Source organism: Linepithema humile, chromosome 1, assembly GCF_040581485.1.
Source record: "Linepithema humile isolate Giens D197 chromosome 1, Lhum_UNIL_v1.0, whole genome shotgun sequence".
In the NCBI taxonomy this organism is placed as follows: domain Eukaryota; kingdom Metazoa; phylum Arthropoda; class Insecta; order Hymenoptera; family Formicidae; genus Linepithema; species Linepithema humile.
The window spans coordinates 15,555,157-15,580,115 of NC_090128.1; the positions used below are offsets into that span (position 1 = coordinate 15,555,157).

General features: G+C 30.3%; 4 protein-coding genes across 7 annotated transcripts; 1 reads left to right on the forward strand and 3 right to left on the reverse strand.

The window, feature by feature from the left end:
• Nucleotides 1–2,584: 2,584 nt before the first annotated feature.
• LOC105679291 (uncharacterized) lies at nt 2,585–4,958 on the forward strand. Of its 3 annotated transcripts, none has more exons than XR_010888073.1 (7): nt 2,585–3,265; nt 3,393–3,596; nt 3,695–3,814; nt 3,932–4,042; nt 4,124–4,346; nt 4,438–4,606; nt 4,745–4,958. XR_010888073.1 is itself a non-coding variant. In XM_067347807.1 (7 exons), coding segments are annotated over exons 1-5 (507 nt in total). In that variant the 5' UTR covers nt 2,585–3,195; the 3' UTR covers nt 4,126–4,346; nt 4,438–4,606; nt 4,753–4,958. The 3 variants fall into 3 exon arrangements, 2 of the variants coding, with proteins under 2 accessions (XP_067203908.1, XP_067203907.1); XM_067347807.1 differs by having other exon boundaries at nt 4,753–4,958; XM_067347806.1 differs by having other exon boundaries at nt 3,932–4,346; nt 4,753–4,958.
• A 2,288-nt stretch (nt 4,959–7,246) lies between these two features.
• Nucleotides 7,247–10,228, reverse strand: LOC136997263 (hydrocephalus-inducing protein homolog). Of its 2 annotated transcripts, XR_010888072.1 has the most exons (7): nt 10,081–10,228; nt 9,928–10,011; nt 9,545–9,753; nt 9,080–9,318; nt 8,831–9,013; nt 7,886–8,348; nt 7,247–7,535 (listed from the first exon to the last, which is right to left on the reverse strand). XR_010888072.1 is itself a non-coding variant. In XM_067347804.1 (6 exons), exons 3-6 carry the CDS (start codon nt 9,576–9,578, stop codon nt 8,130–8,132), a joined length of 675 nt encoding a protein of 224 aa, XP_067203905.1. In that variant the 5' UTR covers nt 9,579–9,753; nt 9,928–10,011; nt 10,081–10,228; the 3' UTR covers nt 7,247–8,129. The 2 variants fall into 2 exon arrangements, 1 of the variants encoding a protein (XP_067203905.1); XM_067347804.1 differs by having other exon boundaries at nt 7,247–8,348.
• An 85-nt stretch (nt 10,229–10,313) lies between these two features.
• LOC105679290 (hydrocephalus-inducing protein-like) lies at nt 10,314–16,734 on the reverse strand. The gene is made up of 16 exons (XM_067347799.1): nt 16,260–16,734; nt 15,959–16,177; nt 15,609–15,807; nt 15,384–15,522; nt 14,657–14,784; nt 14,327–14,528; nt 14,048–14,234; nt 13,095–13,219; nt 12,916–13,009; nt 12,484–12,707; nt 12,189–12,256; nt 11,899–12,113; nt 11,460–11,699; nt 11,207–11,334; nt 10,672–10,858; nt 10,314–10,572 (listed from the first exon to the last, which is right to left on the reverse strand). Exons 1-16 carry the CDS (start codon nt 16,368–16,370, stop codon nt 10,330–10,332), a joined length of 2,709 nt encoding a protein of 902 aa, XP_067203900.1. The 5' UTR covers nt 16,371–16,734; the 3' UTR covers nt 10,314–10,329.
• An 809-nt stretch (nt 16,735–17,543) lies between these two features.
• LOC105679289 (uncharacterized) lies at nt 17,544–23,072 on the reverse strand. The gene is made up of 3 exons (XM_012379217.2): nt 21,730–23,072; nt 21,193–21,655; nt 17,544–20,900 (listed from the first exon to the last, which is right to left on the reverse strand). Exons 1-3 carry the CDS (start codon nt 21,738–21,740, stop codon nt 18,279–18,281), a joined length of 3,096 nt encoding a protein of 1,031 aa, XP_012234640.1. The 5' UTR covers nt 21,741–23,072; the 3' UTR covers nt 17,544–18,278.
• Between the last annotated feature and the right edge of the window lie 1,887 nt (nt 23,073–24,959).

Here is a 24,959-nt window from a genome sequence, read left to right on the forward strand (position 1 = left end):
TTTAAACAAACTGCGTCAAACTGCCTCTACCTCCATACGAAAATGGATGCCAAGAAAATAAAATCTAAAATTCTAGCACAAAAATATCGTCAACTTAAAAAATTTAAACGCGATTATTTATATGAACGAGGAAAACGTGATGCATGTGATAAACCAAGTTTTAGCGGTGTAACTTCAAAAGGTATTGATCATGTAATTAATAATATTAAAGCAAATATATATATAACAATAGAAAAAAAATGTTTTATTATAATAGATTATATGTTTTATTACAGTAGATTATATGGATAATATAAATGTAAGAGAAGAATTGAGTGATTCCGATGTAAATCATATGGATGACATAAACGTAGAAGAAGCGTTAAGTGATTCCAGTAATTATACGGACAATATAAACGTAGGAGAAGTGATGAATGATTTTGATGGAAGTGATTCAGAAACTGTGAATGAAGAAATTGATAATAATAATGATCAGAGTGATGTTGATGAGCATATAATTGATGAAGAAGAAATCGAAGAAATATCGAAACTACGATCGTGGGCTATTGAATGTAGAATTCCGCTAGTACATCTTGATAAATTGTTAAAAATTGTTTAACAAAGACTCTTGCTTACATTACCAAAATCATCAACAACGTTTTTAAAAACTAGTACCTCATCATATGAAATAAGCAAAATGGAAGACTGCGATAACATTACAAATGAAGAATATTCGTATTTTGGTGTTGAACAAGGATTGCAATCTTGCGTCAATTCTGAAATACATTCTGGCAACCTTATCGAATTACAAATTAACATTGATGGAATAAAACTATTTAAATCGAGTATAAAATCTATGTGGCCTATTCTAATCAAAATACATTTCAAGCCAGACATTTATAAGCCCTTCGTAGCTGCTGCTTATGTGGGTAATAGTAAACCCAAATCAATCAATTTTTTTATGAAAGATTTTATTGCTGAAATTAATATCTTGCAAAACAGAGGTACAGTTATAAATAACAAACATTATGGTATAAAAATAAAATGTTTCATTTGTGACACACCTGCCAGAGCATACCTTAAATGTATTAAAGGTCACAATGCAAAATATAATTGTGAACAATGTCTGATAGAGCGTCAAACTAAGCATAAGATAGCCACATATTTAGATGTTAATTGTCCTAAAAGAAGCGATGAAAGTTTCCGCAATTTTTCTCATATGGACCATCATGTAGCAGTATCACCTTTACTATGCATAAAGCCGCCAGTCAACATGGTCAATGATTTCCTACTCGATTCGATGCACTTGTGCTACCTAGGAGTTATGAAACGTTTAGTTGATGCTTGGATGTCATCTGATTTTAATGTGCAGCTGAGTAATAATCAAAAGAATTTATTGTCAAGTCGAATAGAAAAAATAAGATTTTAACAGTCCGAGGAATTCCACCGAAAAATTAGAGGTATTGAGCACCATGCTAAATTTAAAGCCACGAATTACCGATTTATTTTGCTATTCTGTGGCCCTGTAATATTAAAAGACATTTTAGACAGCGATAAATACCAACATTCTTTATTACTTCATGTAGCGTGTCGAATGTTATCAATGAAAAATGCATTTGAATATACAGATTATACTGAAAAATTACTTACAAAGTTTATTGTGCTAGCAGAAAAACTTTATGGTCCAAAATTTGTAGTCATAAATGTCCATAATTTAATGCATATTTCAGATGATGTAAGAAATATGCAGTGTGGATTGAATTCAATAAGTGCGTTTCCATTTGAAACATATTTAGGACAATTAAAAACTATTATAAGATCACCTCACAATATTTTGGCGCAATTGGCTCGAAGGCTGCATGAAATTAATATATATCTTAATCATTCATGTTTACTTCCATCTATAAATATTTTAAAAGGAAATAAAACAGATATAAAAAAGCTGAAATATAAAGCAATGATAATAACAATAAAGCCACCAAACAATATGATTTTGTTAGAAAATAACAAAATATGTGAGGTAACTAAAATGTTCATAGAAAATAATGATATTTTAGAAATTAAAATATGGAAAGTAAAAAATTCATTATATATTTACCCTTGTGATTCAACGAATTTAAATATGTATGAATTACACCTCAATCCTTTAAAAGAAAAAAAAATAATTTTTGTACAGAAAATTAAACATAAATTAATAAGATTATCAATGTTCGACGAAACAAACAGGGAAAAAATATTTGTAATTTCCCTTTTACATTAAATGTATTTTAAAATTTTATTGTATACAATTATAATATAAAATCTTTAAAAAAAAGTTTATATGTATAAAATCTTTCAAAAATAATAAAATATAACTTAAAAAAAAATTGTATATATAAATATATAAATAAATATATATATAAAAAAATATATAAATAAAATAAATGCGACTCGATAACACGTTTCAGCGCCGCCTCGATAGTGTTAAACAGTTTAAAACAGTGTCAAGAGTATAGCAATTTTTTATTAAATAAATAAAATTGCGAGTTTTGTGTGATAATTGTGTGAAAATAAAAATAGTTTGAACAAGAACAAATAGTGGAAGTGGCAGTGTGGCACGGTAAGTATTATATTATTGGAATTAACACACATATATATATCATCCATTTCGTCGATATGAGCTTTCTTAACCTGAGAGAGTGATCAACTTAAACGGTTAATATTTCGCGCGGCAGAGCGACAATTTTTTGTGCTAAATTTTTTTTATTTCACGCAAAAACGCGTCGAATAAGCATAATTTGATAAAAATTTGAGGTGAAGGGCCTAAACTAAATAAATATCTTGAAATTAATGTTTAATAATTCTAAATTATTAAAATGACATTTTAAACATGATTCTGAATGAGATTCTAAGCCCAAAATTTAGACTTGTAGACTTTGTATCTGATTTGTTCAATTTTTTTTTTACCACTAACAATGAGTGTGGCTGCCAGCTTCAGCGTCATATAAGGATATATTTATATATATTTATAGATGTCTGACAACATGAGAGTAACGATGATGAAATGATTTATCGATTCAAAATTGTAAGGTTTATTAAACGTAGGAAAAAAGGTCCTACGAAAGAAATTGATATTGTTCCTTCAGCCTGGATTAACTGGGATAAAAAAAAAAAAAATTGAAAGTTTTATTTCTTGATCTTCCATATACAAAAAAAAATATTAATCAACTCCACGATATGGTAAAACAAGAATCTGAAGCACCAGAGTCATGGCCATCCTATAATATTGATATTATTGGTCAAGCAAGTATGTATTATATATAAATTGCTGCGGTTCACACAAATAAAAACTAAATTCTGAATATGATGGATTGCTGTAACTTACATATTTCGATTAAGTAATCACAATAAATTTAATAAAATGGTTATTTCAGGAACATATACAGAAGCGCTTGATTGTTTGATACTTCTTGAAAGAACTGAAACTGCTTTTTCGCAGAATTCGGAAGATGATGAAGAAAAAATGAAGAAAGCGAAGGCAGTTTATCGACAAAAAAGGTTTAAAAAAGATATAGAAGAAATAAAACATTTGCTTAATGAAGTTCCTGCGATTACAAAAAACTCTTGCAACCAGTCAGGTATGATTGCATTTTAAAATGTCCAAGCGCTATCTCTCGTTGTTACACCTTCCAATATCACATACATAGTAAATTTTTTTTAAATTACCATTTTTTAGACCAATCACCTACTATGGAGACCTACTGTATGGAATCACCTACTACACCTACTATGTTGCTTGATACGCGATTACCTGTCATATCTGAAAACGATTTAATGGACTACACAAACGACAAAGGTATACAATATTTTTATAAAAATGTTTAAATTTACTGTACACTTATTATAAAGACTAATAAACAGTAACGACATTAATTTTTGTATGTATTAATATTTTATAAAATTTAATTTTCAGAACTGAACCCGCTTAACATCAATATAAATATAATTTGGTCAAAATTGTTAATGCTGGAAAGTGAATCAAGAAAAATTAATAAAAGGAAGATTTGTTTACATATTATTAGATGTATTATTCAAATATACAAATCTCGCTGTCGAATTGTTTATGTATGTACATGCAATTTAATTTGTTATTTTTGTTTCACAGAATTAGATTTAATATCGATAAAATTTGAAAGTTTACTACATGATACTAAAATCAAATGATCAAAAAATCAAAAAATAAAATGATAAGCCAGACTAGTTCCAAAATGGATGCAGATAATATGTTCTCAAAAAAATATGAGACAATGCTACCTGCAAAAACAAATGAAGAATTTAGGAATATCAATGTTCAATTAGACAACGATATTGAATTCCGATCCAATTTTGTGAGTTTATTTATTTTACAAAATATAATTTATTATTATTTGAAAAAGAGTGTACATCCCGTTAAAAATTTTAAAATTAATTTTATTTTAGTGTGAACATCTTTATCGTTATGTAGACTTTAATTCAACGTTAACAAAAAATATTACAATGTTATTAAAAATCTGTATAACGCGCGATGTAGCAATTACATATACTGCAACTAAAATTATGCATAGCAAGAAAATAATAAAGGATGAACCATTTTACACATGTATAGAAGGTACACATATATATATATATATATATATATATATATATATATAAAATTATATAAATAATACTTAAAATAATTCTTAAAATAGTTTTGTTATTCTACTTATTCAAAAATTGGATGTCACATGTAAATGTATATTCGCAGATTTTTAGATATATTTCTTCAAAAGGAATTTAAAGGAGAAGTTGTATCAAGAAATCATCTTATAAAGGCATTGAGCGCAGCACTTTCTAATGCAAAGGACTGGGAAGGACATAGAAAAGACCGAATCAAGTAAATCGAAGATAAAATGCAAAAAAAATTATAATAAATATTTTATAAATATAAATAATATAATAAATAAATTTTAATAAAAAAATATTTTATAAAATATTTTTTGTAAACCTTTATTTTATTATATACTTTTACTTATTACTTGGTGTGTGTATGTATGTGTGTGTGTAATTATGATTAATAAATTTAGATTTTAATGCATTTTATGCCAGTGTTTCACTTTTACGAAAAAATATTGTTGAACTGTTCGATTATTACCAAAAAACTATTACAAACTATTAAAAACTAATAGCGTTTAATAGTTTTTTCGTTAATAATCGAATAGTTTAAAAGTATTTTTTCGTAAAAGTAAAACACTGACATAAAATGCATTAAAATTTAAATTTATTAATCATAATTACACACACCACACACACACACACACACAACACGCGCGCGCGCGCGTCGCACGCCTCTGCCACGTTGCCAGCACCATGCTTGCATTATGATAGTATCTTATTGGGGCCATGTTAGCGCCATGCTAGCATTACGCAAAATCCATTACAAAATTGTGGCGCCAGCGGGCAAAACGTGACGATTTCATGGATGATGCTTACTAGCATGTCATGTCAGCTCCTGACCCGGTAAAAAATTTCTCATATATAATCATGTAGCATTTAATAGAGTTATACAATATTTTACATAATTGTGTAAAAATATGTATAATTATACATGACAAAATATAAAACGTTATATATATATATATATAAATGGAGCGACTGCAGTATAGAATTACATGTAGGACTTTTTATACATACTTATATATAATGTCCACAATATTTTATATATAATTATATATGAATCTCTGTTAGTCTAATATATGATTATGTATAAGTCTTGCATCATGTATAAACATATATAAGTAAGAAGCAAATTTCAAATATAGTCATACGCAATTGTATATGATTTTGTATAAACGAGAAATTCTGGCTAATTGTGTCACTTTTTCCTTAATTTCACTTAATGTCTTGATTTAAAAATATTTTACTTTTCTAAAAGTTTCTATACCTTTTTCTTATCGCGCGCGTGCATGCAAGAGAGGAATATAAACAAAATAAAATAAAAAAACACTATTTTACATTTATAAGAAATATATGTAATTTATTGTATTTCTAAATAATATGAGAAAAATAAATAACATGAAATATAAATACATTTTATGAGTGATACAAATAGTTCGAAAATTAGTGCTTGGGGTATTTAAAGAAGAGATTTTTAAGAAAGGACCTCATCAAGTCACTCTTACTGCCCATACAGCACAGAACATTGCAATTACATTGCAGCAATGTTACAATCTTGCAAGTTGCAATGTAATATTGTTGAGACATTATTGCAACCTATAATTGTAATATTTCATGAGAATGTGACAGCAACATTCCAATAACATTGCAATAGCAATATTCGGTAGTAATAATCGCTAGTTCGTTTGTTTACCACTATGCAACGCGCGTTGCAAAATCTATCTTGTATTTAAGTTTTAGTCATGATGATTATATGAAACTTGCAAAGAGTGGCTAGTAAGATTAAAGACATAGTAATTATTTTTATTAGTTTAATTTTTCTGATACGATCTCAACACAGGGAATTTAGATATTAAACTGATTGTTCAAAAATCGAACAGATAAATGTCCGAATAAATAAAAATATATGCAACATTATTCTAAGATTGCAATAACAATGCATTATTGCAAATTCATTACATTGCAATATTACTGTAATATTTCGTTACAATCTTCCTAAAAGCGGACATTTTAACGTTGCTGCAATCTCACAGCAATGATGCAACAACATTTTGCAGTGAATTTGCAATATTGCAACATTGCGATGAAAGATTGATACAATGTGTATGCAATCTTTGTGTGCTGTATGGGTATATATATATATATATATATATATATATATGATGTGATGTATGTATGATTATGTACTTTATGTTTGCGCAATAAAAACACAACAAAATAAAACAAGAAAATGTATATTTACTCATACACACCTTTATATAATCATATATAAATATATATGTTTATATTCATTTATATATAGGTGTATCTATTTATGTATGGACAAATTTGGTATATAATTTTGTATAATTAGATATGTACTATTTTTGTCTAATTATGTATGAGAAATTTTTTACCGGGGAAATGGCAGTATGGCACGCTGATCAGTGCCATGCAAGAGCCTAATTAAAATTTCTACCAGGGTAGCATCAAAATACTTTAAAAAATAATCGCAATTGCGTGTTTTATAAATGCCATAAAAAAGCAGCAATTGATGGACGAAGTAGCAATTATTTAGACAGAAACGAAAATTTGGAAAGTATCAGACATTGACCGTGCAACTTTAAGGTAAATAATTTATTTATAAACAAATTTTTTAAGTATCGATAAATTAAAATTGAACAATAACGCACCTGTTGTCCAAAATCAATGACCTGTTTGTCTACCGAGTATTGGACGATGTCTGCATTAGCAAGCACACTAATTAATTCAGTAGGTCCTTGAACAATATCACAGAGCGCAATAGCTTTGACTTGCATGGACTCGGAACCATGAAAGATAAAGCGCACGTATTGCGAAGAGTATGGAACGAGAGTGCCCTCATGTGGGACGATATCAAGTATCTGAAAAATGTATTTGTTTTGTGTTTGGCTTTGATATATTAGCGATTTGATTTAGCTGCTTTTCAAATATGAATATAATTTGTAAATACAATTGCATTCCTAAATACAACTACATATTCCTGCATTCTTCCTTCTAATTTTCTATTTCCTTCTTTTCCATCTTACACTGTTTTCCCTCTATTTTACATTTGCTTAATAATATGATAACGTTAAAATGAGAAAATGAAAAATAAAAATGACATTTAATGAATTTCAATATAAAAAGTTTGATTAAGAATAAGAAATCTATAATATACACGCAGAAATATTCAATAATCAAATCAAATTAAATTTTACTTTAAAAAACGAACATTGTCAAGAGGCTCCGTTGTGGGAAGTTTCAGATTGAGATTCATCGGAGCAAAAAGCTCTGGGTCATCTAAACACGATAAGCAACACACATTTGCCGTCGATGAAAAGATACTTTTCAGTTTTTCGAGTTCTTCATCTAATGTTTCAAAATAAATTTTTGTCAACATACTCTCTGATTCTGATTTTTGTAGCTCTAATGTAGAAAATATAAATATATGACTTTTATAACAAATTTTTCAAGTATTATTTGACTTTTAGATCATTATTAATAATAAAACTATATTTTTTATTAAAATTACAAGATATTGAATAGCATATACCGTATGATAATGAAATTGGCAAAACTGCTGTTTTTCCGTCTTTATTTTCATGAAGCTCTAAATTTCTTTTATTCTCATATGAATGAGGATAAATTTTATAGTTTTCTGCATTAATTTGCAGCTTTGAAGGATCTGTAAATTCCTGTTAAGAATATATGCAAAATTGTGTATAATTATTTAAGATTTTAGAAAATTTTTGAAAATAATTGATTTGTAACAAATAATAAGCTTGCTTTTTATGTAAAATATATGAGCACCTCGGAGGTATACTAGATATTTAATCAGAGATTTTACAAGATTCTATATCTTCAATTTTTACCCAATGGCAAATGTTTTTAACAAAAATAGAAATGTTGACTGTATAAAGTTAAGTCAGAATGTGACGACACATTTACTAGGTCACAGTATTTAGTCATATTAAAATCATATTCCGTAATTACACAACTTTATTTTCTGAAACATATTGAAATTTGTAAATATAATACAAAAAAAATCTGCAAAACATTGTATTTTACTAACTAAGAATGTTCATCTCTGAGATGCTTATATGTTTATATGTATAACTCGACGCAAACTCACTCTAATATCATCAATTTATAATTATACTCTATATTGTATGCGTACTCTACGTTGAATCTCAATACTCTCTCCAGCCCACAGAAACTTGTACTTCACAGGAATTGGTCCATTATTAGTCATTCTCAAAGCTTGTTCGGCGCTTGAACCCGAAACACAATTGATAATTAAATCTTTAGAAAAAAATGTAATATTTGGGAAATTTACAACACCTTTGCATTGAATCTTGTTCTGAAAATAAGCACAATTTTTACATTACACAACTTATTGCTTTGCAATGTAAATTTAGCAAGATACCTTGTTAGGATGCTCGTCATATTCGAACCAAAGTGCACCGCCATAATTTCGCGAATAAGGATCATTGAGATTTATATTTGGCGAAAATTTCACCAAAATCGTCGTACTGATATCGATCAGTAAAATAATTTTCTTTTTATGCACAAGTTTTTTCTTATCGTTTATCAAGTAAAACGGAGCATCGATGTATAATAAAACATTTAAATTTAAGTGTGATTTATTTGTCACGACAATTTCATCTAAAAATTAAAAGCAAAACTGTCATCTTTGTTTTAATGAATATAAAAAGTACGTTGTATAAATTTAAATAATGCAAAATTTATTTATTGCAAAATAAATTCTGGCATCAAAGTATCTGCTTCTCTTTCCCTAAATAGATGTTTCCTTGAATATTAAATTGCGTAACTTTCCTAATAGTTTTCGCTGAAATAGTTTCGAACAACAAGATAGTATGCAATTTTGTACCTGTTTGCTGCAAATTTTCTTCCTCCGAATACATATCGATGCGAAACGTTAACTCTCTCTTGTCAAAGGCGATTTGTGGTTCCGTAAAAGTGGTTCTAAATGTAGAAGTTCCGATCAATTCTCGTTTTCCTTGTCTGTCCTTTGCCTGTCTTTCTTGTTTGTCAAAACTCTGCTTAAATATGTACCAATCTTCCGTCAAAATTTCATTTCTTTAATGTAAATAAAAATTTTTTTTTAATTATTTTGAAAAATAATCTTTTTTCTTTAAAATTACCATTATAGAATACAAATTTGAAAGAAAAACAAGCAAAATTGATATTTGATTCTATCAAAATTATTTTATCTATTTTTCTAAATAACAATAAAATCTAATTGGAACTTACATGTCCCAGTATATTTTACAGTGTACTACGTTAGAACCATTGGCTGGAACTTCTACGATGGCAGGTTCGACACAAAACTTTCTACTGTAATAAATAGTTTTGAACATTCTGGTAAAGTTAAAATACTAGTTTAAACTAAAATTATGTGATTACATTCCCAAAGCATGGTTTCTTTGAATGCGCACTTCTGGATCGTTCGACCATATTATTTGGCAATGACGCGTGCCAAAATTCTTTATAGTTATTGGCAGACTCTGGAGTTGGTGGCTGTCGAAATAATTAAATAGTAGTTAAATAATTTAAAAAAATAATACAAATAAATATTATTAAAATAAATCTTATAGTAATAATAATAAATAGTGACTTATTATTATTATAAGTTCATAATTTACCAATGTCGTTTTACCTAACAAGAAAACCCATGTCGAATACTGGAAATATCTGTGGCTCGAATACAACGTTACAACCGATTCCAATCGCAACTACGTTGATAGGAATCGATCGATTGTTGATAACATGCGCGATTATATTGTCAGCGTATTTACCACTGTCGCGTAAAAATATTTTTGCTTCAATCTCCACAAATCCATTTGATGCAATTTCGCCAGTAGCTGGTTTAACGATCCATGACGAGTCTTTTCTACGCTATATGATATAAGATAATTGTTAAATTTATTTTTTTTTTTCATTTATAGCATTTTATATCTACAAATTTTAAAGCAAGTTTATTTGAAAAATATTAACTGATGTTAATTTGAATTGCGCTGGTATCGGCGAGTCATTAATTATGCGAAAATTCATGACTTTATCTTGAAGCACCTGTATCTCTCCAAAATTGAGGCAAGTAGGTTGCACAGATACTATGGGCCCCTGGCCGTTACATATAATTGTGCAAGATGCAACTGAAGCCTGCTCGCCCATTGTCAACATACTGATTTATCACAAAGAAAATAATGGTATCTTTATAAAAAATAAATTATACAGTAAAAAGAAATATATTATAAGAACATTAAACATTTTCAAAATTTTTAGAAATCAATAAAAATTCTAATAAAAATCAATTATTACTATTATTATTATGTGTATTGTTATCTCTACGAATCATTGTGATTTAGATTTTTATTGGTCTTATCATTGTCGATTTGATACCAAAAAAGAGTTCTAAAATCTTGAAAAATTTTAAATCTAAAGATTTTTAAGTGTTTTTTCTCTTATTGACTTATAAAATTAAATAATCCCAAGGCTTATATTTTAAAAATAATTATACTAATTGTTATACTTAAATGTAGTTGTCTTTCTGTCCAAAATTTTTGTAATAATTGTGACATCAATTGTCTTTGATTGTCGTGCTTTCAAATAACCTTCATGAGATGATAATGAATATACGACAGGCATATTTTCGGATATCTAAAAAATAGAATTATTACAGCCAATTTATAATAACTCTTCTTTAATAGTGTATTTTTTATATACATATTACGCAAAGTAATATTGTTCACAAATTCAGTTTACGAAATTAATTGAACAATTACCTTTTGTGGTATTATATAAAAGTATCCATCCAAATCGGTATTATTTTTTATATTAATAGAGCGAGCATACGGGAAATTGATGAATGAGAATCGTATAGAGATTTCCGTAGGCTTGATTGATAAAGAGGGAATAACACCGCAAAATGAAACTGGTAGTATTACTGGATCCGAATCCGAATCCCACATATCAATTCGAATGGTCGACTGTCCGCTTCGAACCACGTTTGCGATATATGTTACCTATATTTTAATACAAAAATAAACTCTCTGCTAATGCTAATAATTATTTAATTTAAAAGTAATATTAAAATAATTATGCTGAAAGAGAAACTGATACATAAATACATAATTTAAAAAATGTAGAACAATCTTCTTTTTACAAATGTTTCTTTACGAGATACACATTAAGATATCGTTAAAGGCATCGTATTCAATTTACCTTCAATTTAAGCGAACTATGCGCTTGAACTACTCCTTTATACGGAGTTATCATAAATTCGCGAGGATTAGTCGGGAAACTTGGCTTCACTTCAGATCTGGCAAACTCTTCGTGGGTCAGAGGCGCCTGATCACCGTCCTCCATCATAGTCGCGCTGAACGAGACCGGCACCAAGGATAAGTTACAAAGACATACTTCCTGCCTTTTGCTGAACCCTGTAAATGTGTGCACGAAACTGCGGTTTTCTTAAAGAAGAAGTAGAACTGCATTGATTACTGCAGACGGTATACCTAAAGCGGTTGCGCCAAAATCAATGCTGCTCTTGTCAAAATGCAATGTTGGACATATGATGCATCCTCTACGAACAAAAAATTTTATAGTATATTATCACAAACTTATGATACAATATTAATTATAACAAATTATTATAAAATATTATATAGTATTTTTAATGAAATTTTTTATAAAAGAAATGAAATAAACGCAATTATGTTAATATTTACAATTATTATAAAAATTTACAATTATTCTAAAAGTGAAAAAAGTACGAATTTTTTGTTTAATACGATAACCAAGTTTGAATACTTGATATGCAAGGATAATATTTCCAAACTCTCTTTAACGACGAAGTCGATCCGTTCTATAAAATCTCCTTTCCGATTTGAAAAGAATGATAAATTGAATGAGTTATGTTCGTTTGGTTGCAGCGTTAGAGCAGGCGGAGTGATATTAATAGTGCCATCAAACTCCGTCGGTCTTGCCTTATAAACTAATGTACCACTAATATGCCCTTTATTTGTCGCAACAATCTAGAATACAATTAATTCAGACTTCAATCATTTATATCATGCAATATAATTTTATACATATGTACATATATTTATGAAATCGAGTAAAATAAATGCTGAAGAAAAACTAATATAAATCTTTTGCAATCATATCTGAGAAAAATGTAACATTCAATCTTCGATTAGTATTTATAAATTTCTTTATATTTGAATACATTTATTGGAATACCTCGTAATTGTGCACAGAGCACAGGAAAATATCCTTGAGGTCAATCGTGATCACGTTGAGATGGAAAACCGGTCCCTTGCCGCTTCCGTGAAGGCTACCATTGGGACTCAAAATTAGCAAGAAATGTCTGAGATAGAAGGAAGTTTCTAAAGATAACATTACACTAGTTTTCTTATAACCTCAGAGGTATCCTGTCCTCACGACCCGTGACTTCAAGATAAGCGACGCTTGATATCTTGTTCACTTCCATAGCTCGAAAAAGTACTGTAATATCTATAGAAGATTGAGGCCAAATCTCGCCTTCCTGAGAATTAAAGATATTAAAGTAATCAGACGTGATGATACGTATATGACTAACATACGTTTATCTAAGCTGTTAAATATTTCATAAAAACTGCTCGTCAAAAATATTTTTAAAAAAATATCTGTATTATTTCATCAGAATCTATTTATACAGGGTGACCATTGAAAAGGTGTGTCTAAAGTAAATTACTATTACTTTGCAACGAATGAACAGAATGAAATGAATTAAACGTTATTTTGTAAAGAAAATCCGTCAATTTTATTCCGTATGAAAAAAGTATAGAATAATTAAGTAATTAAAATAAACATAATAAGAAATGCTACAAATCTGTTTGAGCGCTCAATAATAAATATTGCCGAAGTATTGTCTATCGGAATTGACACAGAAACTCAAAAGTTTTTGAAAACTGTTAAATACACTTTTTAACATGACTGGAAAAATATCTTATATGCATTTTTGAATACTTTGTTTTAGCTTATCAGTATTTTTCAGATAAAGCACTTTTTATCATACTTATTTTAATTACTTAATTATTATACACTTCTTTCATATTGTATGGAATATATGACGGGTTTTCTCTACAAAATAACGTTTAATTCATTTCATTCTGTTCATTCGTTGCAAAGTAATAGCAATTTTCTTTAGACATCTTTCCAATGGTCACCCTGTATTTAAGTTGTAGCCTAGAATCTTTTAGACAAATCTAAAATTGTTTGTTAGACAAGCAGAAATAAATATATTTTTACATAATTAAGATATATAACGTTATCAAGATGCAAGAACTGTTATTTTATAAATGTTATTATATAAATTAATCATGAAACTCACCTTAGGCATAAGAAGAAAGGACATGTGATTGTAGGGAAAATTCTCGTTCGTTAATGAAGCAATCTCGTCCGCGTAAATCCTCTGGCAGACAAGCTCGTGAATATCTGGCAGACAAATATTGTAATGAACAAGATTGACGTGACGCATCACCTCCATATTGTGTACCAGTTGAAATAGTTTTTTATATCTGTCATAAAAAATTAAAAAGTTACTATAATTTTAGTATCAAAATCGACCAAAATAAAAAGTTTTGTGAGAAAAATATTTGTTTTCTCTTACTTTTCCTTTCGTTGCACATCGGCATCTTTATCCTTGAAACGCATCCATTGAAACCTCACGATATAATTACTTCTATTATGAATCGTCAGGGTTTTGCTTCTAGACAAGCCTAGATAAGTGTCTTCCATTCTGATACTACCTCTGTCGAATCGAATCATGCAGTTTATTGCTGAACTCCGCAATACCAAGCGAAGCTTTTCTCCTATTAATAATTTGGATATATTAGGTTTATTACATTTATATCAATGCTTATATATACATATATGTATATACATTTATGCAAAATTATTATTAATACATAAAGTTATTATTATTTAATATGTATAATACCTGCTTCATAATTAAGGAAAAGATTTGCCTCAAAATCGCCAGATTTCTCGGATAAAAAGCTGACGGTTAGTTGCATCGTCTCTTCTTTCCCTAATATGCCTCTTGATGGTTCGACGAAGAAATACGGACTGGTGTAGTCGCATAAAAATGATTATACATATATCAGATTTAGACACTTTTCTTACAGTTATGAATACTTTTTAGAAAAACATAAGGCATTTAAAAAGCATGCACTTTTGATATAATCTTTTTCTTAAATTACATAAAGTATGATTTATTACAAAAAAAATACGAAAATAATAATTGTCTATTTAATATGTTATAAGGTGTATGCAAAAGTTTTCATTGCTCTCTCTTATATATATTTAAATATATTGTTCCAAAAACAGATATTTTTATCTTTGCGATATTCATCCTTTGCCTGAAAGATGGCTGAAAAACATTTTGACTAAAAATATTGTATTATTCATAAGATATTACTAAAGAAAATTTCCTGCCAAACAATGGAAACTTTTGTACATGCCCTTAATATTTAATTTTAAAAATTTTTAGCAGAATTTAATCAACTAGTAATTATAAATTTTAACAAAAAAGTTACAAATATATATATATATATATATATATATATATATATATATATATATATATATATATGTTAAAATTTATAATCACTAATTGATTAAATTCTGCTAAAAATTTTTCAAATTAAATATTGTATAATACATACTTATCTGTGGAAAAATTGAAAATTGCCGGCGCTTCTCCCAAGTTGCGCACTAAAATAGTCTTTGAAGAGAGAATTTTCACTGCGGTGGCTGGTATTTCGATTCGGTCGGGGATGTCTAGAATAGGTCTCGGACCGATAGCTAGAACAATATTAACTTGACCCGTAGATTCCGTTGTTACGTGACCATACGTAATTATATATATAATATAATTTCCTTCCTCTCACCAATTATCGGCACTACGAAGACTTTGGTATCATTGACAAACTCGACACAATATTCATAGTCTCGTTTCTCCGCTGGTTTGAACTTAACATCATAAACGTGAACGAGTCCTGGCGCTATCATAGCGCTGTAATTTGACCCGTGATATTCAACGGAAAAGAAGGGATCGGGGTCGCACAAAATTTTCAAGTGTTGCGACATCTTTAGTGTTATATTTAAAACATGAAATCGGAGTTAAATTTGTGTGAGTTATATAGCGAAGGCAAAGCCAAGTATGACAAAACGTATAAGCTTAATTATGTATTATCAAAATATATGCTAACGAAATATATGTAAAATGGAAGAGATTTACTTTTGTTACATTACGAACTGTGAGCGTCATATTGTACACATTGCCAGGAATGAATTGTTGAAAGAGGACAATGTCAGGTGAAACTTTGAAGTAGTGGCTTTTGCAGTTGTCACAGAAAAGTTGCACGTTTATACTGCGACCTGGTTTTAGCAAATAATCGATTCTATCTTGAGTACTCATCAGCATTTGTTTAATATATTCCGCAGGGGTTATGTCATACTGCAAGAAAACATTAATAAAATTGAGGAACCTCTTGCAAAGGCTCTAAACTATTTTAATCTAAATATTATTTCAAACTAACTTCTTGTTCCATCAAATCGCATGACTTGCTAGTTACGGCCGCAAATATTTTCACAGAATTGTGTATTATTGGATAACACATAACAAGATTTCTCTCTTTCTTCTCATCCATTTTTTAAAATTAAAGACTTTATAAAAATTCTTAAAAATGTTATTAATTGCTAATAAGTGATTAACTTTAATTAAAGTAATATTTTGAATAATCAATATTCCATATCGTTGATATATGCTCTGAAATAATTGAATATATTCAATAGCACAATTATGTTATTGAACAATCTGATATCTGAAATCGATTTGTATATCTAGCCTCGTTCAAGGCTAATACATAATATTCCAAATTCAAGTAGTACATAATGCAACATAATGCCTATAAATATATGGCCTTATAAAGCATATACATAAGCTTTTTGTATAATTTATATAAAATTATTATTATTATTATTATTATTATTAATATGATAATATAATAAAATAAACAGTACAATTATGCCAAAGTTATAAACTTGTACAAATGATATAATACTTTATTTCAAAATTTCTTTAATGGGAAATAAAAATATTCTTTTGTAATACAAGTAATGGATTCTTTGGATAATGATTTTACTATGTATTCCAACATATCACTGGTCCAATAGCGCAACAAGACGATGGAATTGGTATGAGATTACATGGAGCAGGGGATGGGACTTGTTGGAAGTATAATTGATCGCGATTCTGAGAAGCTAGATTAGACGAACCACCATTCCGTGCAATTAGATTTGCTCGATTTATATCTATCAATGAAAAGCCGCAAGGCAACGAGCAAGGCGCACTGCATGAATAATCCTTCGGATAATGTGGCATGTAGCAACGAGGTAAACGGAGTGGGGGCGGGTCGCGTGGCATCTTCGATACGCAACAAGGATCGCAGATTCTTCTTGAACAGCACATCCCCGGACAGGGTCCCCGAGGACATCCTAGGGGAGGGCAGCTTGCATTGCATACCTCGGGTTCAAGCTTTCTGACAAAAAAAAATATTTCTTTGTGGCATTATCGTGTCGAACTTTATTTTATTATCGTGTCAAACTTTATTTTTTCGTCAAATAACCAATCAATCAAAAATTTTAACGGTTAATAGATAATATGTAGTTGTAAATTTAAAAATATATGCTTTACTCACAAACTTTCTATTTCGCATATAATATTATGCATCTCATTCATAAAATTCCGCTTTTGCTCGCATCGATTCATATCGGAAGCACTTGCTTTTGTACAAAAATTTTAATGGTAACTGGTAAATTTAGCTTGTGCATCAAAATTTGAAAAAAAAAGTATTTTAACAGATTTTCTTCTTATCTAATAATCAATTTTATCGATTATTTCGTATTGTGTCACTCACTTCGCACTGTTGATGTCATTTTTAAATATTAATAATATTTACTATATTAACACTTTCGCGACCGTTATAAATTCGGCTCTACTCAACGCTTGGAGCCGCTCTATTATATTGAACTGATGTAAAATCGGATATTTCATATTACACGATCTAATATATTGATGCAAAAAACAGTAAACGTAAAATTACATGATCGGCTACATTTTGTGTGTGTGTGTGTGTGTGTGTGTGTGTGTGTGTGTGATATATACTTTAGATACTTATTTATTATATCTTCAAGAACCGCGTAGACATTTTTTGATAATATTTTATGCTTAAAATGTACACAACGCGAAATCAAAAAACAAAATTTCAAAACACGTGTACAATATAAATAAAATCGAAAAATAGAATCAAAATTGTAAAATACATTCACAACACTGATATAAAAACATACATCCACCTAAATATTTTAATATTTTATATCGCAATAAATTTGCCATCTGTAAGATTCACATTTTTTTCACATGCAATAAGTTTATTTTAATTAAATATAAAAACAAAATTATATAAAAAAAATTACATAATATTTTAATCACTTAATTTTTCAGTTAATTGCCGGGATATGTTTAATTAGGGTTTTCGAACAAGTAAAAATATTCGTTAAAATATTCTAGGAGGTTGCAAGTGTCTGTTTGCGATTAATTTATTAGGCGATACGACAAAATTGTTGATGCCGTATTCAGACTTGCTAGCGAGATACGTAATGCCTCCGATGGTTCTTGCCTCGCGGATTTCCGATTGACCGATTGAAGCGTTCGTCCCTTGCATCGCCTGCACATCATTTGTGTGCTTCGTTGTCTCTTTAGCGCCCGATTTCTCGCCGGTATCACCGCCGGCGCGATTGATTCTGTTCGCATTCGATATATCTGGCCGTCGCATACTCGCAACGTCACCTTGGCCACCATTGTGGCCCGTCAAGTTCTGTCTATTTAGATAGTATTGCTGCATCTGATGATAATCTTGAGATGGAGCACTTGCATATTGGAAAATCATAGCATTGTTGCCGTTGCCGTTGCCGCATCTGTGTGCAGTAGACGCGCTCTGTGGATCGTAAGGAATTGACCCTGCGTCTTGTGCATGGGCAACTGCATGACTGGTTTGCTGTTGATTGTCGTTCTCCTTTTCGGCTTGCATGCTATAACAGGTTCTTGTGTTTTGTCCTTGTCGCGGATATTCCATCATCATGGGCTCGTCGGCTCTTTTAGGTCGCAGGATACGCGGTGAAGGATTGTCCGAATTCCTTGTGTTCTCTAAGCCATTCGCTGAAACTCCTTTCCGAAATTGCGAGGTGATTTCTATGGAAGATCGCGGTTGCATGTCTTCCGGAATCTCGTCAGGATCCTGAGTACCGTTTAACTTGATCACGGGTTTTTTCTTAGTTAAATTGGCCAGATACTGGAGACTTCTTCTATTCGCTGGATCCTTGAGCGCTTCTAGCGTTTTCTGGATAGTATGCGGATCTTGCAAGCCGTTATTGCGTTTCTGAGGACAGATTACTTCTTTGTATACTCGCATCTTCAGTAAGCTAGAAGGTTCAGTGAGCCTCTTATTTTGCTGGTAGAAATGTGCAGTATCAATTGAATTTGACGAGTTAAGATTATGCTTCTTCGTCCGAATTTCTTGCTCAGCGCGTGAATGACATTGATGATTATAAGGCATGTTGTATGAATATTGAATATAGTCGTTAAAAGAAGGATTTGGTCGATAATACGCATTGATTGGTGCATTCTGCTGATGACCATAGAGATAACGGCCTGCGTAACCATATGGTACCTGATCGTTTCTATACATCCAACTAACCATTTGTTGATGAGGATTCATCCGCAAATACATTTGCTGCGGTGAAACAATTTGATTGGATATTTCTGCCTTTTTCTGTTGATTATAATTTTCTTCTTGAGCAGCAATTATCCTGTTCATCTCTTCCGGCGATTGGCCATCCGTCAGACATTGTTCCTTTGCACCTACTTGTGTCTCTATTCTTCCAATTTCATTATACGATATCCGTGGTGGCGTGATATGCACCATCCATTCCGGCTTTTCGTTCTTTTCCGTCCTTCTTCGAGCAAGTTGAGTTTCTTTGACCTCTACGGTGTCTTTTTGCTGTTGAAACTGCGCGACGTAAGCCAGGTGTCGGCGTTGCTCGTTCAGCAATGCGTCGAATTGACGCTGCATCACCTGATCGGGTGTACCTTGTTGCCTCATGCTGGAAACTAGCAATTCTTGGTCACGTATCATTTCAGGTGTGAATTGCAACGTTTTATTTCCGCCGTCCTGTCGGTTGTAAGCTGCCATAGCTGGTTGCTGATTAGTAGATTTATAATTTGTCTGATTCTGCGACGGATTAGGTTGACTTTGGTTCCTTGAATTTTGTTGATTAAAGTTCATATTTTTTGCAGTCGGCGTTTGATAATAATAATATTGCCATTGTGGCTGCTGGTGCAAGTGTTGTTGGTTCCGACTCGTCGCTTGCATCCATCCATTATTTTGCGGCCACACGGATGACGAATTAACAGGATATCCATGATTCCGTTGATGAATTGGTAAATTATGTTGCATCAATCTCATCTGATTCACTGTTACATCCTGCGGTGAAGTCATTCCTTGTCCTAGAGCTTGCGCTGTGGATAACTGACGATTGTAATAATTGCAGCATGTTCCTAAATTATTATAAATTTGCTGGGTCATATGTGGCGGCATTTGTTGATGGTATGCATCGCGCGGCGATTGTTGATAGATTCGTTGAGGATTTTGATGAAATTGGTAATATAATTGAGGGTGATAGACGTTTTGACAATCATTTGCAGAGCGATTATTTAACAACGCTTTCGCATTTCGTAAAATTTCTTCTTGTTTTTGTTGCTGCATTTGTACGAACATTTGTCTGTGATTAATCGCGTTTCGACCGCTGATCGGTTGCTTTTCACATTTACTGTCAAGAGCCGTAGTCTCATTGTGATTTTGATCGATCACCGCATGCGAATTGCTCGAAGTTTGTTGCGGCATTTGCGTTGAAGAAGGTTGAATAATTACTGGCTGGTTAATTATTGTCGACGGATTGACTGCTCCTTGGAAGACGTTTGGTACAAATGGATGATGCACCTGCCTTTCGGAAGACGCGATTTGTCGAGTTAACAAATTCTCAGAATGTGGATTTGTTTGACGGGGCTGTTGATGATTAGCTACAATTTGTTGTTGACTCGTGCTGGATGTATTTTGCGACTGAAAATACATAAATAATAATATAACTTCTTTAATTAATTAATTTTGTTTAATTTTATTAATTTAATATAATTTTAGTATATTTCCGATATACAAAAGCAAAGTTATTTAATATTTCAATAATTTAATACTGAAAATACATACCTTTAACATATGTATCGTATGTAATGTGCATTACAACATTATTATAAAGTTATTTTTAATATTATTGAAATATAAATATATTTTGTATAATTTTTTATTTAAATTAAAAATAAAAAATAATTTATTAAAAGATTTATTTAAAATTTACCTTTGTTTGTTGATGTACTGGCGACAATTGAGCAAACATCACATCGCCATGACCGTTGTTACTTCTGACAGAGGAACTCGCAAAGAAAGTTCTAGTTTCCCGAGGATCTTGTTGCATTATTAAAGCATTGATTGGCTCGGGTGTGAACATCGGCGAATTGTTTAATTTCTTGATCTTTTCAGCGGGAAAACTTTTAAGTCGCGGCGATGAGATTGAACGCGTCTCCTTTGATCTGTCACGAGAAGTGAATCTAGTTTTTGGCGGTTGCATTTCGTCTGGTAGCATTGTCCGATTGTTTTCAGGCTTTGCGATTTTTTCCGACAAGTCCAAATTGTGCAAATTCTGTACGAATGGTGACTTTGCAGATCGCGACCGTCTCAGATGATTTGTAGCTTTCAAATTCGCCACGCTCGAATGTGCGGATGTTTCCCTATATTCAGAATTCTTCTCGACTGAGATTTTCCTGAAAAAGAATTTTCCGAAAAAATTGTGTTTGTTGCTTTGACATATCATTGACATGTCTTTCAAGATGTTTACCTTTTTTTCATTATCGTTATTTTTATTTATTGTATGAATTATTATACTAATTTGGATAGTGCGATATTTGCTGTCAAAAGGTCATTATTTAAACTTGTGATGAGAGAATTCTCAGACCGGATTTTGCTCTTACCAAAAAGGAAATCGCGAGTTTTGATATATTAAGAGAAAAGGGACAAATGCGCGACCAGTTGTCATGGATACATACATATATGTTGTTTATGAAATTTTAATTCTTTAAAAATAAAAACTTTTATTAAAAATAGAAACTTTTTATTTGGTTATAGTAAAAGAATTTATAATTAATAAATATACAAATTTAATTACAAATCAAATATTTATCAAATATTTAATCAAATATTTATGTAGCAATGATAAAATAATACACAAATTTGTAGGAAAAGATAGTAATTTATTTTATAGAAACTTTAATGAGCATGAATAAAATACAAAATTCATTAGTGTAGAGAAATAACTTTATACATTAATAACGATTATAAAAATTTCTTTAACGTTATAAAAGTTAAAGAAACTTTTATAATCATAATTCGGCCGAATCGAAATTTTTCTCCTATTTTCGACTTTAATGTTCAATCTAACACCTAATTTAATATTTTAAGCAATTATATCACCCTATCTTGAAACTATTTAACCTCTAGCTCCGCACAGAACGTATTTAGAACGTCACAATTCTGCTTGAATTAGATAATTATGTTCCTACCCAGGGACGGATTTCGGTTTCTGCCGCTCCTAGGCTGAATCAAATTTGCCGCCCCTTAATGACAGTGCAATTTTTAATATTAAAAAAACTCAAAGAAAAAATTTCAACAAAATCGGTTGAGAATTGGAGGGAAAAAACGGGAAATAAGTTTTGCCGAAAATGCCGGAAAAAATAGCACTTTATACGCTTTTTAACAGTAATGATCACGAACATATTTATATTATACTCTTTTGATGAAAATCAGAATGTATTTCAAATATAAATCGAGTGTTAATAAATTTTTTTTTAATTCAAAAATTGAAAATTTGCCGCCCCCTAAATCTGCCGCCCTAAGCTATAGCCTATCCAGCCTAATGGGATCCTAATCCGCCCCTGTTCCTACCTTAATATTCCTAACGTTTCAATCTGTTTTGATATTATTCAACTTAGAATTGTTTTATTTAGTTCTATTTTTACCAATAAATATATATAAAAACGGTTCTCTCTATATTAATTAATTTAATCAAAAATAGTAAATATAAAATTTTAAATACTAGGGGGGGGGGAGAGAGAGAGAGAGAGAGAGAGAGAGAGAGAGAGAGAGAGAGAGAGAGTTTTATTATGTTAATAGTTGTACTAATAATAACTGACAAAAATAATTTTATACATTATGTATAAATGATTATTTCCCACACAGCACAAAACATCCTGACATCTTAAGGATATCTCAATGTCTTTAGGATTACCTCAGGACATTGAGATATCCCTAAGATGTCATAGGATGTTTTGTGCTGTGTGGGTTATGTATAATTATATATGCTACTATTTTTCTCATCTTTCTCTCTCTCTTTCTTTATACATATATTAAAATATATAATTTAAAATAAAATTAGAAGAATGTGTGTGTATATATTATATATATGAGCACGCGCGTGTATATGTGCAACAAAAGATAGGAAATTTTAAATATATACAAAACTGTTACAAAATATCTTTATTTTTTATATTACTTCTTATAATTATTTATTTTTATATATTTAAAAATAAATAAATTTACGATAATTGAATATGCATCAGTATTTATTCAAGCTCTTGTTGGTTGATAGGAATCTACATATATTTGATTATTAATATCCATAAAAACACAAATTGTAGTAATATTGTTTACAGGAATTAATACAATATTATTCGTTACATGGCATTTGTGTAGAAAAGTATTGTTATCATATATAAAATTGTTTCCTTGGACAAATAATACATTGTCTGTTACAATTTTTTGAATTACCACATAATGATTTCTTACATGGCTTTCTTATACAATTACAATTAGTGATTTTAATAAAATAAAAAATTGATTCTAATTACAACCGATTATCATTTACATATTGAACAATATAAGAATGACTTTTCAAATCTCTTTAATACATTTTCGATATATATAATCTTCCATTTTTCAATAAATAAAAATACTTATAAATTACTACATTTTGGAAGAGGACTTCCGTTTCTTCATTAAGATTTTGACCATCATTTAAGATGGACCTAAGTGTTTCTCTCTTATCTTACTAGTGAGGGGATGATCTCTTCGCCTACATTATGTTTTTACCACAATCTTAATGTCATTTGATTTTGAACGTTACGTCTGTTCATCTATGGATTATTCCGAAAAACTTTATTATGTTATCACACTTTTTCTGTAATTAATGCGTTGCGGCTTTTTTGTAATTTTTATTATTTATGTTGATAAGGGCTTGATGACAAGCCGTTTATATTCTACGATAATGTAAATTAAGTAATACACTATTACCTTTGCACGATCAACTTGCTGTGTGGCTCTTTACGCTCCTGTTTAATAATTTTGATTATGTATTTATGTTATATCTCAAGTAAAATAAAGAATATTTCAAGCGTAATTGCAATTTAATATTAACAGCCTGTGTTACATTTTTTTACATAACAGATATGTTACATTTCAGGCTTCCCCCCCCCCCCCCCCCCCAATTGCACTTTTTCAAATCTAATGACCTTTTTTTATCATTTTTTTCTGGAATCGCACATTTTTTTCTGCGACGATTTTGCCGTCCCTAAATTTTGCCGCTCCGGGCTATAGTCCATTCAGCTCATGCCTAAATTCGCCCCTGATACGTACACTGAGAAAAATATCCAGCGACTCTAATCGGAAAAAACCGTTTGAACATCTTATCCGATTGATTTTGATTGGATTTGGGGCTATCCGATGAAATGATGGATGCCTTTATCCGATGAAATAAAATTTCCAATGAAATATGAACGGATAATGAGCTGCGATTTACTTATCCGTTTAAATTGATATATAATATGATCGGACATTGCACTTGATCGGATAAAAATAAGGTATTTTTTCCGATCAAGCTGAATGTCCGATCTAATGTACTATATCCGATTAAAATATTATCCGATAAAGTGTAATATCCGATGAAATACAATTTATCCGTTCAGAAGTCCGATGAAATACATGTGTACACATTTCGAAGTCGCACTGGTAACTCGA

Excerpts from the sequence above, each read along its gene's own strand:
- LOC105679289 (XM_012379217.2), bottom strand. Across the intron at positions 20,901-21,192 it reads CAGTACATCAACAAACAAAG|TCGCAAAATACATCCAGCAC; the intron begins GTAAATTTTAAA and ends ATGTATTTTCAG.
- LOC136997263 (XM_067347804.1), bottom strand. The coding sequence starts at position 9,578 with ATGTATTCGGAGGAAGAAAATTTGCAGCAAACAG. Across the intron at positions 9,319-9,544 it reads AGAAAATTTGCAGCAAACAG|ATGAAATTGTCGTGACAAAT; the intron begins GTACAAAATTGC and ends TTTAATTTTTAG. Across the intron at positions 9,014-9,079 it reads ATGACGAGCATCCTAACAAG|AACAAGATTCAATGCAAAGG; the intron begins GTATCTTGCTAA and ends GCTTATTTTCAG.
- LOC105679290 (XM_067347799.1), bottom strand. The coding sequence starts at position 16,370 with ATGGATGAGAAGAAAGAGAGAAATCTTGTTATGTGTTATCCAATAATA. Across the intron at positions 13,010-13,094 it reads GAGGACAGGATACCTCTGAG|CCTTCACGGAAGCGGCAAGG; the intron begins GTTATAAGAAAA and ends TCCCAATGGTAG. Across the intron at positions 12,257-12,483 it reads ATATTATCCTTGCATATCAA|AGGATGCATCATATGTCCAA; the intron begins GTATTCAAACTT and ends TTTTGTTCGTAG.
- LOC105679291 (XM_067347806.1), top strand. The coding sequence starts at position 3,196 with ATGGTAAAACAAGAATCTGAAGCACCAGAGTCATGGCCATCCTATAAT. Across the intron at positions 3,266-3,392 it reads TGATATTATTGGTCAAGCAA|GAACATATACAGAAGCGCTT; the intron begins GTATGTATTATA and ends TGGTTATTTCAG. Across the intron at positions 3,815-3,931 it reads GGACTACACAAACGACAAAG|AACTGAACCCGCTTAACATC; the intron begins GTATACAATATT and ends TTTAATTTTCAG.